The following is a 16655-nucleotide window of genomic DNA, read 5'->3' on the forward strand; positions in this document are numbered from 1 at the left end:
GGTTAATCAAAACCAACACTCTAGAAAGGTGTTCACAACACACAAAGTATGTCATAGAAACCCTCCACAAACTAGGTTTCTCAATCAATTACACAAAGTCACACCTTCTGCCTTGTCAAACACAGCAATACTTAGGGGCGACAATCAACACAGCTAAGGGGATTGCCACTCCAAGTCCACAAAGGGTTCAGGCATTTCACAATGTATTTTTTGATTTGGATACATGGCCTGTATTACAAGTCAAAAAGGTGATGAAACTCCTAGGCATGATGTCCTCATGCATAGCCATTGTCCCAAACGCAAGGTTGCACATGCAGCCTAGCATCCCAGTGGTCACAGGCACAGGGTCAAATTCTAGATCTGGTGTTGGTAGACCGCCAAACATACACCTCGCTTCAATGGTGGAACAGTATAAATTTAAACCAAGGGCGGCCTTTCCAAGACCCAGTGCCACAATATGTAATAACAACAGATGCCTCCATGATAGGGTGGGGAGCACACCTTAGTCAATACAGCATCCAAGGACAATGGGACACTCACCAAAAACAGTTTCACATAAATCACTTAGAACTATTGGCAGTATTTCTAGCGCTGAAAGCATTTCAACCCATAATAAGCTACAAACACATTCTTGTCAAAACAGACAACATGACAACGATGTATTACCTAAACAAACAGGGAGGCACACACTCAACACAGTTGTGTCTCCTGGCACAGAAAATATGGCATTGGGCGATTCACAACCACATTCGCCTAATAGCACAATTTATTCCAGGAATTCAGAACCAGCTAGCGGACAATCTTTCTCGGGATCACCAAGAGATCCACGAATGGGAGATTCACCCCCAAATACTGAATACTTACTTCCAAAGTTGGGGAACACCACAAATAGATCTATTTGCAACAAAGGAAAACGCAAAATGCCAAAACTTCGCATCCAGGTACCCACAAGATCAGTCTCAGGGCAATGCGTTATGGATGAGTTGGTCAGGGATATTTGCTTACGCTTTTCCCCCTCTCTCACTCCTTCCATATCTAGTAAACAAGCTGAGTCAAAACAAACTCAAACTCATACTAATAGCACCAACATGGGCAAGGCAACCTTGGTACACAACACTACTAGACCTCTCAGTAGTGCCTCATGTCGAACTACCAAACATACCAGATCTGTTAACACAACACAAACAACAGATCAGACACCCAAATCCAGCATCGCTGAATCTAGCAATCTGGCTCCTGAAGTCCTAGAGTTCGGACATTTAGACCTTACACAGGAATGTATGGAGGTCATAAAACAAGCTAGGAAACCTACACTAGACATTGCTATGCAAATAAGTGGAAACAATTTGTTTATTACTGCCACAATAATCAAATTCAACCCTTACACGCATCTGCCAAAGACATAGTAGGATACTTACTACATTTGCAAAAATCGAAGCTAGTTTTTTCTTCCATTAAAATACATCTTACAGCAATTTCAGCTTACCTGCAAATTTCGCACTCAACTTCTCTATTTAGAATACCAGTCATAAAAGCATTTATGAAAGGTCTAAAGAGAATTATACCACCAAGAACACCACCAGTTCCTTCATGGAACTTCAACATTGTCTTAAAACGACTCATGGGTCCACCTTTTGAGCCCATGCACTCTTGTGAAATGCAATACTTAACATGGAAAGTTGCATTTTTAATTGCCATCACATCTTTAAGAAGAGTAAGTGAAATTCAAGCATTTACCATACAAGAACCATTTATTCAGATACACAAGCATAAAGTAGTTCTACGAACAAATCCTAAATTTTTACCAAAAGTCAGATCACCGTTTCACTTAAATCAAACAGTAGAATTACCAGTGTTCTTCCCACAGCCAGACTCTGTAGCTGAAAGAGCACTACATACATTAGACATCAAAAGAGCGTTAATGTACTACATTGACAGAACAAAACTAATTCGCAAAACAAAACAATTATTTATTGCTTTCCAAAAACGTCATACAGGAAATCCAATTTCTAAGCAAGGCATTGCTAGATGGATAGTTAAGTGCATTCAAACCTGCTATCTTAAAGCAAAAAGAGAACTGCCTATTATACCAAAGGCACACTCAACTAGAAAGAAAGGTGCTACCATGGCCTTTCTAGGAAATATTCCAATGACAGAAATATGTAAGGCAGCTACATGGTCTACGCCTCATACATTTACCAAACACTACTGTGTAGACGTGCTAACAACACAGCAAGCCACAGTAGGCCAAGCAGTACTACGAACATTGTTTCAGACAACTTCAACTCCTACAGGCTGAACCACCGCTTTTGGGGAGATAACTGCTTACTAGTCTATGCACAGCATGTGTATCTGCAGCTACACATGCCACCGAACGGAAAATGTCACTTACCCAGTGTACATCTGTTCGTGGCATTAGTCGCTGAAGATTCACATGCGCCCACCCGCCTCCCCGGGAGCCTGTAGCCGTTTAGAAGTTGATCTTGAACATCTGTATATTTGTAAATATATATATTACTTTAAACTGCATTATGTACATACGTATTCGCTCCATTGCATGGGCACTATTACTAGCATATACAACTCCTACCTCACCCTCTGCGGGGGAAAACAATCTAAGATGGACTCGATGGCCATGCGCAATGGAGCCGAAATGGGAGGAGTCCCTCGATCTTGTGACTCGAAAAGACTTCTTCGAAGAAAAACAACTTGTAACACTCCGAGCCCAACACCAGATGGCGGGATGTGCACAGCATGTGAATCTGCAGCGACTAATGCCACGAACAGATGTACACTGGGTAAGTGACATTTTCTATATATATATATATATATATATATATATATATATATATATATATATATATATATATATATATATATATATATATATATATATATATATATATATATAAAAATGTGGCGAGTCTGGTCCTCAGAGAATGATTAAAACGTTTCTAAAGTGCCAGTTTTATTTTAAAGAAGACTTCTTTCCTGTCCTGGCTCCTGGCACATGGGATTCCCATTCAGCTGTGAATGATCGAGCATGAGCAAGGAATGAACCAGAATCACCATGTAGAGAATTTTCCATTCATACCCATCCCAAGAAATAGATGCAGCCTGTTGAATCCCTCAAAAGGGAAACATTGCCCACATGAAACATAACCAATAATATAGCCAAGAAAAGTTTTTTTTTAAATCCATCTTGTTTGGAAAGTCTGTCAGATCCAAACGTCTTGGAATGATTAAAAATCTAATTTCTGTTGTATTCTGGAATACATGAGAAATGTGTGGCAATACAAATCTAGAAGCATTGGACCTTCCTATAATCATGGCAAAAAAGGGACATGAAATTTATCTGTTTTCCGTACTTTTATAAATTTAAGTTTGAAAGCACATCCACAAAACAATTAAACACACATAGCAAGTTGGGCAGGGATTTGAAGTAAGAGACACTTAATAGGATTTATATAAACCCACACAGATGAGTCTGTGGCTTATCTGGTTACAAATCCACATTTTTATTCCAGTAATACCGCAGAAATAATATAGAGAAGCTTGACTTGGATATCTTATCTAGTCCATGCAAGAGTTTCAGTTCATTTTATGAAGCAAGTAAACCCCTTAGCTTTTCATGCATGCAAAGCAGGACTTTAGAGGCCATCTTAACCCCAGTTTAGATAGATTTATCTTTTGTTACTGAAACCAGAATTAGAGTTTATATTCTTTGTCATAATTTTATGTGCAGCTTGTGTTAACTACTGACTGCTCCTTGGAGGAGAATAGAGGAAGATGAGTGTATGGTGTTTATTAATGCGGCATTGCATACAACATTGAAGAATGGGAATGAATATAAACATACGTAAAATTAATATAATGTAGGTGACCATAGAGAGCCTTCAAGAACTGTATTTAAGTTTTGTTGTGTTTGCATGCTGTGTTTAGACCGATGTCTTAAATGTTCTGCTGTCCCTTTCACCAGAGCCTGTCTGGATACAAGTGAATGTGGTGACCTTAGTTCTTGCACCGTATTGAGAAGCTACAAAGAAGCACAAGAGTATGGGTCTTTTGGATCCTCTGAAATGCTGAATTACTCTATCAATATTTATGAAGACGGAAATCTGCTTTCTGTTGTGACAAGTGGTGGTAATAAATCTTTAATTTACAGTTTACTTATCTATGTATATCAATGTGTCCAGCAAGAGCTTGATGTGGTATTACATGTTTAGGTAATTTCCTGAGCTGCATGTGCTTCAAGCATCCATGAGTGATTACTACTGTATACCTAATATAGTATCCAGCTCATCCATTGTTTCACATCGAACCTTAGCCAGTCCATAGTAATGATTTCTTTTTGTAGCTTTGTGTGAATTGTAGTTGCTGGTGGGGTACTGAAAGGGTTTTAGAAACTGGGGTTTTCCTTACGTATTGTCTTTATTTCTTACATGCATTGGAATTGTGGATTGCCATGGTTATGGGTCAGTGGGAGGTTACTGGGCACTTTCACATGTGGTTGTGTTTTGCACTGCTGTTCTCCACCACTGGTGGTGTGATGAGCCAAAGCGGATTTTGCATGCTAGATAGATTTTCTGTGGCCTTCGCACTTGGGTGTAGATAGCCTGTAGGCTTACAGAACTGGAAAGCAGACAGGATCCAGTGCCACACTGTGCTAAATCACAGCGAAAAGTTGATTATTGAGACTGCTCCAGATATATCCAAACTCTTGTTTTCCGAAACAAATACCTCTCCAACACATTGAGAATCTTTATTATATGTTTACCTCGAGTTTAAAGTATGAAAAACAGTTAATGGTGGTGATCTAAACAGGAAGAAAAAAAACACAACATTTTGATAAGTGTCAAGGCACAATGTCTTATATTTTCTGTTGCCCAGTAAATGTGCACCCTAATAAAAAATATACAGAATCTCTTCTCTGATAAGCTGAGAACCCTCTTCATGGTGAAGATAGTCTAAGTACATGGGTAGGGCACTGGTCAGTTAATTGAAGTCTCCTCTTGAATTGACTGACCTACCTTTTTAATTGCTAAAACCTTGTTGATTTTATTCAAGTGATATAATGGTTATTGTCTTCATACCATCTGGCCCAGGTTACAACTCAAAACACCTTTTTAACCTGCTGGGCACCAAGTTCTCTTTTAACATCAGGCTCTAACTGTATTATGATGGTCATCCCATTAGTATACTTCGAGTATGCTGGGTAAACTTAATAAACATTCAGGTTTCATTTTTCTTGGAACATATTGATAGATTATGTATGTTTAAGGATACTAGATTGTGACCCTTACTTTGTCAATGTCCAGCACATGACCTTAAAAATAGGTATTCCAAATAGGCCACTTCAAGATTCCTAACCTAGGAGCAATCTTTCCAACCCCCAAAGTTGTCCAGGTTGGTAGCTTCCCCCCCTTCACTCCTGCTACCAGGTCACTGGTTTGTTGTTGGAGCCCAGGGGCCAGTTATCAGTCCTACCAGTCCTATTAGCTGAAAGTATGGGATAATAGAAAATAGTGGGCTAGTTTTCAATGTATGCCCCAAATGGGGTTCCTATACGTTCAAGAACATCTGACTGTCTGCTGCTAACAGGAGACTATTTCCAAAAGTGTGGAATCCAGTAGCACCCCATTGCAGTCCAGGGTGATACTGGTAGCTACTGAGCAAGATGAAGAAACATGGAACTGTAATTTCTTCAACAGTTACTTCAAAAACATAAGGGCTAGAACTTTGATTCAAAAGTTTCCAGATTCATGGTGACCACCTCCAGACCACACACTTGAGCAGTTCTGAGGCTCAGAGAAGGTCGGAAGACCCTGGGTGAGTTTGGGTTGAGACTGGCTCACCCTTCTTGATTCGTTAAGACAAAAGAGCAGTTTCTCGAACAGTGTCTTATATCACCAGGGCTGCAGGGCAGGAGTGACCTCATGGCTCTAGGGCAGTCTGTTGATCGAGCTGTCTTGATGCAGGTCCTTCCATTAGCTGGTACTGTTTTTCTTGAGGCGTCTTCTGGCATGTTGTATCCATAGCCTCAAAAGACATTTATGTCTTATGTATTTTCTCAGGTAAGGCATCAAGTAGGCTATTGGTTTCCCCAGACACCACCCCAGTCTGTGCCGAGAATGTCAACCATGGAGAAGCCTGTTTCCTGATGGTCTTCTGATACTGTTCTAGTGCACAGGACTCCTCAGTGTCTACATGAGAGTGAACAAAGAAAAAATACTGGTTGAAGTGGTTGCTACTTGCACCTCACTGGTGGTAAAGGCAGCTTTCTAGTACCAACCAGAGAGTCTGCTATATTTAGAAGTTTAAAGGCTTCACCAGTCCTGTAGGACGATTTTGTTGGCTCCATGCCCGCTGTCCTAATTAAGGCAAACTTTAACCGCCTCCATCTGGAAGCACATTGTCCTCTGTTGGTCCTTACACAGGAAACAGAAAAGCAGCTTGTTTCATCAATGCAAGAGAATTTCATTCCAAAACAAAGATTAGGCCAGTAAAAAGGTTCTTGAGATGGTGCTGTGTGAAGTGTACATCCACGCTGGATGTCAAAGATGGACATCCCCAGTCATGCACATAGGAGACCCCACACCATTTTGTGGAAATCCCATTTATGGAAGTTATACTAGCCCTGCAGGAAGTCTCCAATAAGGCTACAAGTGCAAATACGTACTACTCATTGCTGCCACTGTCAGTCAATGCATAGCCTGTGGGAATTTTCTTTATCTGCCCCTCTGAGGTCAGAGCCCCACTCCGGTGTTGACAAAATTTCAGAACACAGTGTGCTTCTCTAATGGGCTTGCATGGTTTTCGCTTTCTCTAGATGGAATTGCAGGACTGCCCAGAAGACGTACAAGGTCGAGGCAGCACTGCTTAACAGAGCCGCCCTGAGGGTTTTCGGTGCAACACCTACAGTTTAGTGTTTTGCCAGTTTGGGATTTCATGGAAGAGGTGGGGCTTGGTCGTATAAATGTCCTTGGGATGTCCCATGGGTCTGGCAATGAACATTTGTATGGTAGTAGTTATCAGTATAATTTTCTATTTGAATTCGGACACTCGCCTGCTATTCACTGAACAGTACCACCAAACGAATTCCACGTATTTGGTTTCAGTGCTTTCTTTCAACATTAATGAAAGTTTTAAGCTAATAATTTCTGGTTAATATTTCTAACTACAGATTCCTTACCTTGTAAATATTCACCAGGTTTAAAACTAGTATCGGGAACATTTAAAGCAATATTCTTGTGTGCTGGTAGCTAGCGTAGTGCAGCTCTGGCCAGAGTAATTCTACTCCAGAAGTGACAAGCAGAGGTGCTTAGAAGTGTCACCCATGCACTCTGATGTCAGTTCTTACCTTTGTGTCTACAAACACTGATCTGTAGCTTCTTAACCTTTGGACCAGGAAATATTACACCTTATAACAATAGGGTCTGTTTGTGGTACCTAAGGTTGGTTCATAACTCCAGACCCTGCGGTCACTGCACCCAGATAAACCCATATGCCATATGGGACTGTAAGGCCGAACTCTACATTGCGGAACACAAAAAGACTCCATGCTGCGACCGGTCAAAGTCGAAAGGAAGGACCTATTCTTGTCCCATAGTCATTCCTGCAGCAGATTTCCATCATGTTTTGGGTCAGTCAAGGAAAAATCACAAGAAACTGGAGCAGGAGTTCTGCCCCTTCCTATCACTGTGAACTCCAGGGAGGGTTCATGGGTGTTAATATGCTTCCCGGTCTCTCTCCCGATCTCCATCGGAGCCTATTCCAAATTTGATCCTGATGCATCTTGAATTTTCAGGACTTTCGGTGACTTTGCAGCAAGTAGACGCCTTGAAGGATGGTATGCTGTGTATATTTGGCAGTTTCCTAGCTCCATCTTGCATGCCGTCTGGCCTCAAAGCAGGCCCACCGGCAAGGCTGCTCTTGGCGCAGTCTTTGCCCCTTGAACCTTCATTTGGTTCCGCACTGGCTCAGTTGCAGACATTGGTTCAAACATCATTCCCTGTGCTGGTTCCTTTCATGCCTGATGAGAATGTACAGCCCATAGTGCTTTCCAACTTCAAACTGAGTCCACCTCAACCAAAGTCATGCCTGGTGCCAACCGGCAACTCTTCTGAGTCTGATACGTTGCCTGTACCACATGATAGGGGCCCAGACTTTACAGTGTTTTTGGCACAGACTCGGTTATAACTGTGAGAAGGGGGGAGATTATGTTCCCCAATATGATGAGAAAAGCTGGTATGAAGAGCTTCAGGATCTCAGTGGGTTGGCAGCTTTACAAGATATTGGCCTTATATCCCCTGGTCCTGCCACGGAGGAAAGTGCTTCCTATACTGTCGTCATGCTAAGGGTGGCAGAAGTTCTGGACTTAAAACTACCAACCATGGAAGATAAGACTAATGTATTGACAGAAGTATTGCAACCTGGTCAGACTTCCACTGAGCCTGTTGCCATTCAGTGAGGCCCTTACAGACGCTCTTTTGAGCTATAGGTCAAACCTTATTCAGGTCCCCTTGTTAACTGGTAGATTACTAATCATCATCCCCCTCCACCTGGCGAGACTGCCTTACTCAACAGCCAGTGCCAGAGAGTGTGATGGGACAGACAGTTGCCACCAAAACTAATCCACATGCGTTCTTGACTACTCTGCCTGACCGTGAATCAAAAAGAAATTAAACATTTGGTAAAGGCTTTTCGTGCGATCTGTGAATGGCAGCTGTGTCCTAGACTGCTCTTCTTGTGCCCTTTGGGACCCTGTTACACAAGTATTACTAGCTGTTCTGGCTGGCCTTCAGGTGTCCTTTACTAAGGTTATTTAGGACAGTCGCTGTGCAACAACAATTTTTATCCGCTCTGGACTGTAGGTAACATACTTTGTAGGACATGTACTGTGTACCATTGCCGCTCTACGGTGCCATGCCTGGATGAGGCCTGTGGGCTTTTCTGGGGATGTCCATGCATCCTTGATGGACATGTTGATGGTTCTCGTCTTTTCAGTGATAGAGTACTCGGCCTTGGAAACCTTCAAGAAGAGCAGAGTCACAGCAGGCGTTCCTTGGATCTTTCTACTCTCACTAGACAATTCCACCAGAATTGTGTTCTCTCCATGTCTACGGTAGTGTTTTTCATCTCACAGGCACCTGACTTCTCCAGCTCAGCAGGCCTTTTAGTGTTTTCGTGACGACGGCAGCGGGAGGACATCAATAGAAACAACTTGCAGCTAATCTGCCCCCCCCCCCCCCCCCCCCCCTTTCCCCTCCGAACACCACCTCCAAAACCACTTTAGTGAGTCCTTGCTGGCCTATTCCCCTCCATTCTGTCCAACACCATCAGGAAGACTGGCGGACTGAAGCAAAGAGCTCTTCGCCATCGTCGAACCCTGGGGCAGATACCCAATCCATCCCTCCCGAGACCTCTGCAACGACCTCGCCACCTTCTTTCACCGTAAGATCCAGGACATCTACGAAGGCTTCAGGAACCAAAGCCTGACAGCACCGCTCACCACCATGGATCTTGCACCCCACCAGATACTGAACTCCTGGACCTTCATCACCATAGAGGACACCCAAAGACTGATGAACTCCATGCACTCAGGAGCATCCTCAGATCCATGCCCTCATCACATCCTCAATTTGGCCGGCGCCTCCATAGCACCGGAGCTCTGCGGAACAATCAACGTATCCTTCAAGACCGCCACATTCCCGTCAGACTGGAAGCGCACTGAAATCAGCCCGCTACTCAAGAAACCCACTGCCGACCCTAGGGAGATGAAGAAATACTGACCGATCTCTCTGCTCCCGTTCCCAGACAAGGTAAAGGAAAAGGCCATCAGCCAGCAACTCAATGAGTTCCTCCAGACACACCACATCCTGGACTCTTCCAAGACAGGTTTCAGAAGCAACCACAGCACCGAAACTGCACTCTTAGGAGCCACCAATGACGTACACAACATACTGGACCACAGAGGCACTGCCGCACTCATTCCCCTTGACTTCTCCGCTGCATTTGACACCATCTCTCACTCCACCCTCTGCGACAGACTGCAAAACGCCGGCTTCTGAGCCAAAGCCCTGAACTGGATCAGGTCCTTCCTCACCGGAAGTACACAGAGGGTCAGACTGCTGACCTATTCACATCAGAACCGAAAGACACTTGCTGCTGAGTGCCCCAAGGATCCTCCCTCAGCCCAACGCTTTTCAACATCTGTTTGGCCCCGCTCGCTAATGTCACCAGACAACACGAGCTAAACATAGTCTCCTACGCTGACAACACCCAACTGATCCTCTCCCTGTCCGAGGACTCTGCGCAAGCCAAGAGGAATTTCCACAACGGGATGAGAGCAGTCGCCGCCTAGATGGAGGCCAACTGCCTCAAGCTCAGCTCTGACAAGACAGAGATCCTAGTGATCAGCTCCACCCCTTCTGCCTGGAATGATTTCTGGTGGCCCCCTGCCCCAAGGGATCATACGCACAACCTGGGCATCATCCTGGACTTCATTCTATCGATGACACTCCAAGTTAACACTGTCTCCTCATCAAGCTTCCACACCCTCCGTCTCCTGCGGAAGATTTTCAAATGAATTCCCCCTGACACGAGGAAGATAGTCACCCACGCACTCGTCACCAGCAAACTGGATTACGGCAGCGCACTATATGCTGGCATTACCAAGAAACTTCAATCAAGACTACGAGTCCAGAATGCAGCAGCAAGTCTCATCCTGGACATCCCCTTGCACAGCCGAATCTCCTTCCACCTCGGAGACCTACAGTGGCTCCCAGTCAACTAGCGCATCACATACAAATTCCTGATCCACACCGTCAAGGCACTGCACAACATAGAACGAGCACACATCAGCCACCGGCCTAACCTTCTACCTAACCAACAGACATCTCCGTTCCTCCCAGCTCGCCCTTGCAGCCGTCCCCATGATCCAGAAAAGGACAGCAGGAGGAAGATTGTTCTCCTACCTAGCACCCTGGACATGGAACACACACTGCCCCTCAAGCTCAGTCAGACTGCATCACTGAAGCAGTTCAGGAAGGTCCTCAAGACCTGGCTCTTCGCCTGAGCAGCACACCTACATTCAGCGCCTTGAGATCCTATCGGTGATTAGCCTTCATTTACAAATCCTTGATTGGTTGACGGAAGATCATCTGTCCATCTTACAGCAGCAAGTACAGGCCCTTTGGCCAAAGGGGCCTTAGAGAGGGCTCCAGCCTCTGAGTTAGGAACTAGGTTTTACTTTCATATGCCAAAGGATAACATAGGCCTTAGTGCTATTATAGGTCTTCAACCCCTCTAGGCCTTCCTGCGAAAAATCGTTCTATGAAAGTGCCATCTTTCTGACAAAGTTACCCCCAGTTTTTGCCTGATGTTAGTGTGTTTGGACTGTAGTTCACAGGGATCCTGCTAACCTGGACCCCAATGACTATGCTCCCTCCCCTGAATTTAGTTGTTGGTAACCTTTCACACCCACAGTTTGCATACTGGTGCACCCATGTAAATCCCTCGTATAAGATACCTAGGTACCCAGGCCTTTGGTACACCAGGGGTTCCCCATGGGCTGTAGCATGTGTTGTGCCACCCATGGGAGCCCATGCAAAGTGTGACTGCAGTTGCAGGCTGTGTGAATGGGTGCATGCACCATTTCACTGCCAAACCTGACTGCTGCACTTAGACACAAGGGGATTCCCAAGTTCTGCCTGTGCAGCCTTACGGGGTCTAGCTGCCAGCCCACGCTGACCCCAGACACTGTTCCGCCCTCCTGCTGGTTAGCCAGGCCCAGGCCGGAGGAGCAGAACAAAGGATTTCCTGCAAGGGAGAGGTGTGACCATCTCTCCCAGTGTATTAGTTGTATAAGGGCTGGGGTGGGGTGGCCTCGGAGCACCACCAGCCTGCTTTGAAGAGCACATTTGGAGCCCTTCTTGCATAATCCAGTTTGCATCAGTTCAGGAATCCCCGGTTCCTGCTCTAGCGCAAGACTACTCAAAGGACAGGGGAGTGACTACCCCCCTGTCCACGTCCTCTCCTCCCCTAGGGAGGTGCACAGAGCTCGGCCACTAGATTCTGCCGTTTTGGAAATAAGATATGCAGAGGCCCCTGAGAGCATCTGACTGGTTTTGCCAGGTAAATGACGTCCCTAGCCCCCACTGATATTTGGGTCACTACAGAGTGACCAACTCCCTTTTAGGGTTACTTAAGAACTCCCTTGCGGGTGTGTCCTCACATTCACCAAGCAAGACTCTTCAAGAAACTTTCTGCAAGACATCATCTGCCCCTGGCCTTTGAAATCGCTGCTGGTCTTCGTTGGAACCAAACAAGTCTAATGCTGGTGGGAAGGCTCCCATTGCAACATGTTTCTCCAGATCCTGCAAGAATTCTGCAACATCCAAGACTGTGGATTCCCCCAGAGTGACAAAGGCTCTGCCTGCACCAGGAACCATGAAGTAATCTCCCTTGGAGTGAAGGAGTCATTCCTATGCAACCACAGGCACCTCAAGACAACTTCGACCGGCTGATAGGGTCTGCTGTCCACGGAGATCTGAAAATCCTGCAATACAGGTGGCGAGTCTGTGGACTCCTCTGGATCGTGTTTGTCTTCTATCCAACTTGGGAGACTGTGGGCCCTTGCTCCTGCCACTGGACTGGCTCCCCTGTGCACAGCGACTGTTGCATTTGCCAAGGCTTGTTGCTTCTTCCTCCGAGATCTTCAGGCTCCAAGAAGCCCCGGCCTCTAGCACTGTGCAGACAGAAGATCAGCTCCTGTCCTGCAACTCCTGAGACATGGGGCTTCTGTTTTGCTGGGCTGGTAAAGCCTCCTTGTGACTACATGTGCCCAGAGCTTGCAGGTCACTTGTGGGGGATCCATTGACTTCTGTTGGCCTTCCTGTGTGCCGAGGGCCAGCTCTGACTCCCCTTCCTGTGTAGTGTCTCCTGAAGCTTGCTGGTCCCCAAAACTTTGCAAATTCTTCTGCAACCCCTATTTGCACTTGCCAGTGCTTGTTGATGACCTGGTTGGTCACTAGCCCTCCTGCAATCTGACGACCGTCTAGGGACAGCTGCAGGGTCTTCATCTTCATGAGGGTGGGTATTGCCACCTGCACCCCATTGGCACCTCCAAAGGTGCTGGACTCTGGCCCCCTTCCTTTGCAGGTCCTCCACATCTGGAATTCATCCCTGTGTTCCACCAGCCAGGTCCACGGGTTGTGATAGCAGCTGGACAATCCTAGGCATACACAGCCTTCAGAGAGTCCCTTCTCCCCTCTGCATCCGGGTCCTTGGTGTAGGTACTCCTGTCTTCAGGGTATCATGGGGTAGGGGCACTCTCCATCCATCTTCTTGCCTGCTGGTTTCATCGGGGTCCATGGGGAAGGGTCCTAAATTTCACAAACTTCAGCCACTACTCTATGTGTTGGCTTACGCGACAACTGGGTGGGTAACTGGCTTGCTCCTGGTTGCTGGGGTCACTTACAGGACTTACCTCTGGTACTCCTAACTGCCCCAGCCCCTAGCTAGCAACCACACTTACCTTGGCTGGAATCACTATTTCACATTCCTCTTTCTTTGGCCCTTCCTTAGGGCCCTGTATATTTTTATGTTATTTTGGATGATTATTTGATGTGTATATTGTGTGTAATATTTCCAAAGGAACCTACATTAATGTCAGTTTAGTAGTATTTTTGCCACATTTCTAAGGTTCTTTCTTGTGAACAAGTTACTGTCTGACTACTGTGGTATTACAAACGCTTTACATTCCTTCTGGATAACCTTTAGCTGCTCACCTCAGGTACCCCTAGAGAGCTTCTGCTATCTGGACACCTATTCACTATTGATAAGGGTTGCCTGGACTCATTATAGGGTGCCACACCATAGGTGTACACCATAAACTGAGCTAGCCTTCTACAGTCATGTTTAGATGCTCATGCTACCCAGGTGTTGTCTGGCCTGAACACTTAAGGGTGGTGTTGGACCTGCAAGGCTCTTACATTCATTAGCCTTTTCTGCAGGCTCACAGACGCTACCTGCAGTTAATGGTGGGATAGGAGCATTTTCATTCCCCGATGCTCCCCTCTGGCCTCACCAGCGCCCCTCTTATGTTCATGAAAGTGATTGACTTTGGTCAAAGCACACCTTTCGGAGGTCAGGTACCAGTCTTTCCCATACTTCGACGACTGGCTGCTGGTGGCAGGTGTGCCCCAGGCAATTGTCAGCCACCTCATGTGGCACATGCAGGCTTTGCAAAGGGACCTCAATTCTCAGGTAAGCACAACATCAGGGGAATCGATTGGTTTAGTTCAAGATTTCAGAGGAGACCCCAAAAAAATCTGCAGTGGTGGGTACTGGACTGCAATTGGGGCAGAGTTAGGCCCGTCTCCTTACTGCACCCACAGCTGACGGATGCATCACTGCTGTGTTGGGGAGGCCATTGGTAAAAGGTTGAGAGCAGGGTTCTTTTTTCTCCAACAGAGACTCAACTTTGCGTAAATTTGTTGCAGTTTAGGACGATTTGCTTTGCATTTAACGGACTTCCTGCCCCCCATCACAGAAACACTGGTGCAGGTGCTCACGTAAAAAAACACTGCCATGTTGTACTGAAATTGGCAGGGCAAGATGCGGTCTTGGGTTAAGTGGCTCTGTGCCTCTGGAAGTGGATGGACCATCAAAGTATTTCCTTGGTAGTAAACCACCTAGTAGGATTTTTAAATGCGAGGGTGTACAAACACAGCTATGGGTGTTTCGCGGATCACAAATGTCAGTTGCAATTATTATTAGGCCATTTCTGCCCCCCTTGGGGGGAGATCAGCCTATTTTTGTAAGGCCAATCTGCCCCCTTTGGGGCAGAAACCTCTAGACACCATGGATTGGTGTGTGTGTATGTGGGGGTTTTGTTTGGAGTGGGCAGCCCCTTGGGAAAGGGTCTCTCCCCATGGGGGCACATTATTGTTGGCCATAATTGCCCCCCTTATTTTGGAAGGCCATGGGGGCAGAAAGCCCACCAGAGACCAGGGAAGATTTTTTTTTTCAAAATAAGAGGTTGAGGGTTTGGCCATACCCGCACCCCATATAAATGGGGCCAACGTTGTTCTGCCCACCAGTGGGCAGATTGGGCAATTGCCCCCGATCCACACCCCGGGGGGACAGAAAGTCTACTAGATGCCAGGGAATAAAAAAAATAAAAGAAAATAGTGGGGTGGTGGCTACCAACCAGTATGGGCCTGGTTATGCCCCCACCCGAACTGAAGGGGCTAACAGTCTTTCAGCTCTTCCCCTGTACACTAAAACATCTTATCCCATGGCAAGCAAGAGGACATTTGATTATTTTTGTTTTTTGTTTTACATTTGGGCCATGAGACCTTGGTAACTCTCAAAATCGTCCCACTTTGAATGGTGAGGCTGCACTTTTTTTTTACTTTGGGACGCTGCCATGTAGAAAAATCCACTAGACCTAGACACATCTGAAAACTAAACATCTAGTTGATTCCAGGGTGGTGTGCTTCACATGCACCCCAAACCATTTCCTTACCCACAATGCCCTGCAAACCTGCAACTTTGCTGGAAAGCACACATTTTTCCCACATTTTTGTGATGGAACCTTCCGGAATCTGCAGTAATCCACAAAATTCCTACCACCCAGCATTGTCTCATCTATACCGATAAAATTTCTGCGGCACTTGTCAGCCTAAAAATGTATTTTTTCAAACTGCCCTTTTGGACCCACTTTGTTTCCCCCTCAATTTCGACGTGTTTTTGGCTCTTTCCTGTCACAAACACTTGGCCCACCTACACAAGTGAGGTATCATTTTTATCGGGAGACTTGGGGGAATGCTGGGTGGAAGGAAATTTGTGGCTCCTCTCAGATTCCAGAACTTTCTGTCACCGAAATGTGAGGGAAAAGTTTTTTTTTAGCCACATTTTGAGGTTTGCAAAGGATTCTGGGTAACAGAACCTGGTGAGAGCTCGACAAGTCACCCTATCTTGGATTCCCCTAGGTCTCTAGTGTTCACAAATGCACAGGTTTGGTAGGTTTCCCTAGGTGGGGGCTGAGCTAGAGGCCAAAATCCACAGGTAGGCACTTTGCAAAAAACACTTCTGTTTTCTTTCAAAAAATTGGATGTGTCCACGTTGTGTTTTGGAGCATTTCTTGTCGCGGATACTAGGCCTACTCACACAAGTGAGGTACCATTTGTATCGGGAGACTTGGGGGAACATAGAATAGCAAAACAAGTGTTATTGCCCCTTGTCTTTCTCTACATTTTTTCCTTCCAAATGTAAGACAGTGTGTAAAAAAGACGTTTATTTGAGAAATGCCCTGTAATTCACAGTCTAGTATGGGCACCCCATCATTCAGAGATGTGCAAATAACCACTGCTCCTCAACACCTTATCTTGTGCCCATTTTGGAAATACAAAGGTTTTCTTGATAACTATTTTTGACTCTTTATATTTCAGCAAATGGATTGCTGTATACCCGGTATAGATTGGAAACCCACTGCAAGGTGCAGCTCATTTATTGGCTCTGGGTGCCTAGGGTTCTTGATGAACCTTCAAGCCCTATATATACCCGCAACCAGAGAAGAGTCCAGCGGACGTAACAGTATATTGCATTCAAAAATCTGACATTGCAGGAAAAAGTTACAGAGTAAAATG

The 16655-nt window shown here is 45.5% G+C and overlaps 1 protein-coding gene across 2 annotated transcripts in view; it reads left to right on the forward strand.

Annotated features, from left to right (window-relative positions):
* Nucleotides 1–16655, forward strand: part of TPP2 (tripeptidyl peptidase 2) — a 635278-nt gene that overhangs the window by 111868 nt on the left and 506755 nt on the right. For both annotated transcript variants that reach the window (XM_069204557.1, XM_069204556.1), the window contains exon 6: nt 3980–4143. In XM_069204557.1, coding sequence (XP_069060658.1) covers nt 3980–4143 — 164 coding nt within the window. The remainder of the gene's footprint in view (nt 1–3979; nt 4144–16655) is intronic.

This window comes from Pleurodeles waltl, chromosome 8 (genome assembly GCF_031143425.1).
Source record: "Pleurodeles waltl isolate 20211129_DDA chromosome 8, aPleWal1.hap1.20221129, whole genome shotgun sequence".
In the NCBI taxonomy this organism is placed as follows: Eukaryota; Metazoa; Chordata; class Amphibia; order Caudata; family Salamandridae; genus Pleurodeles; species Pleurodeles waltl.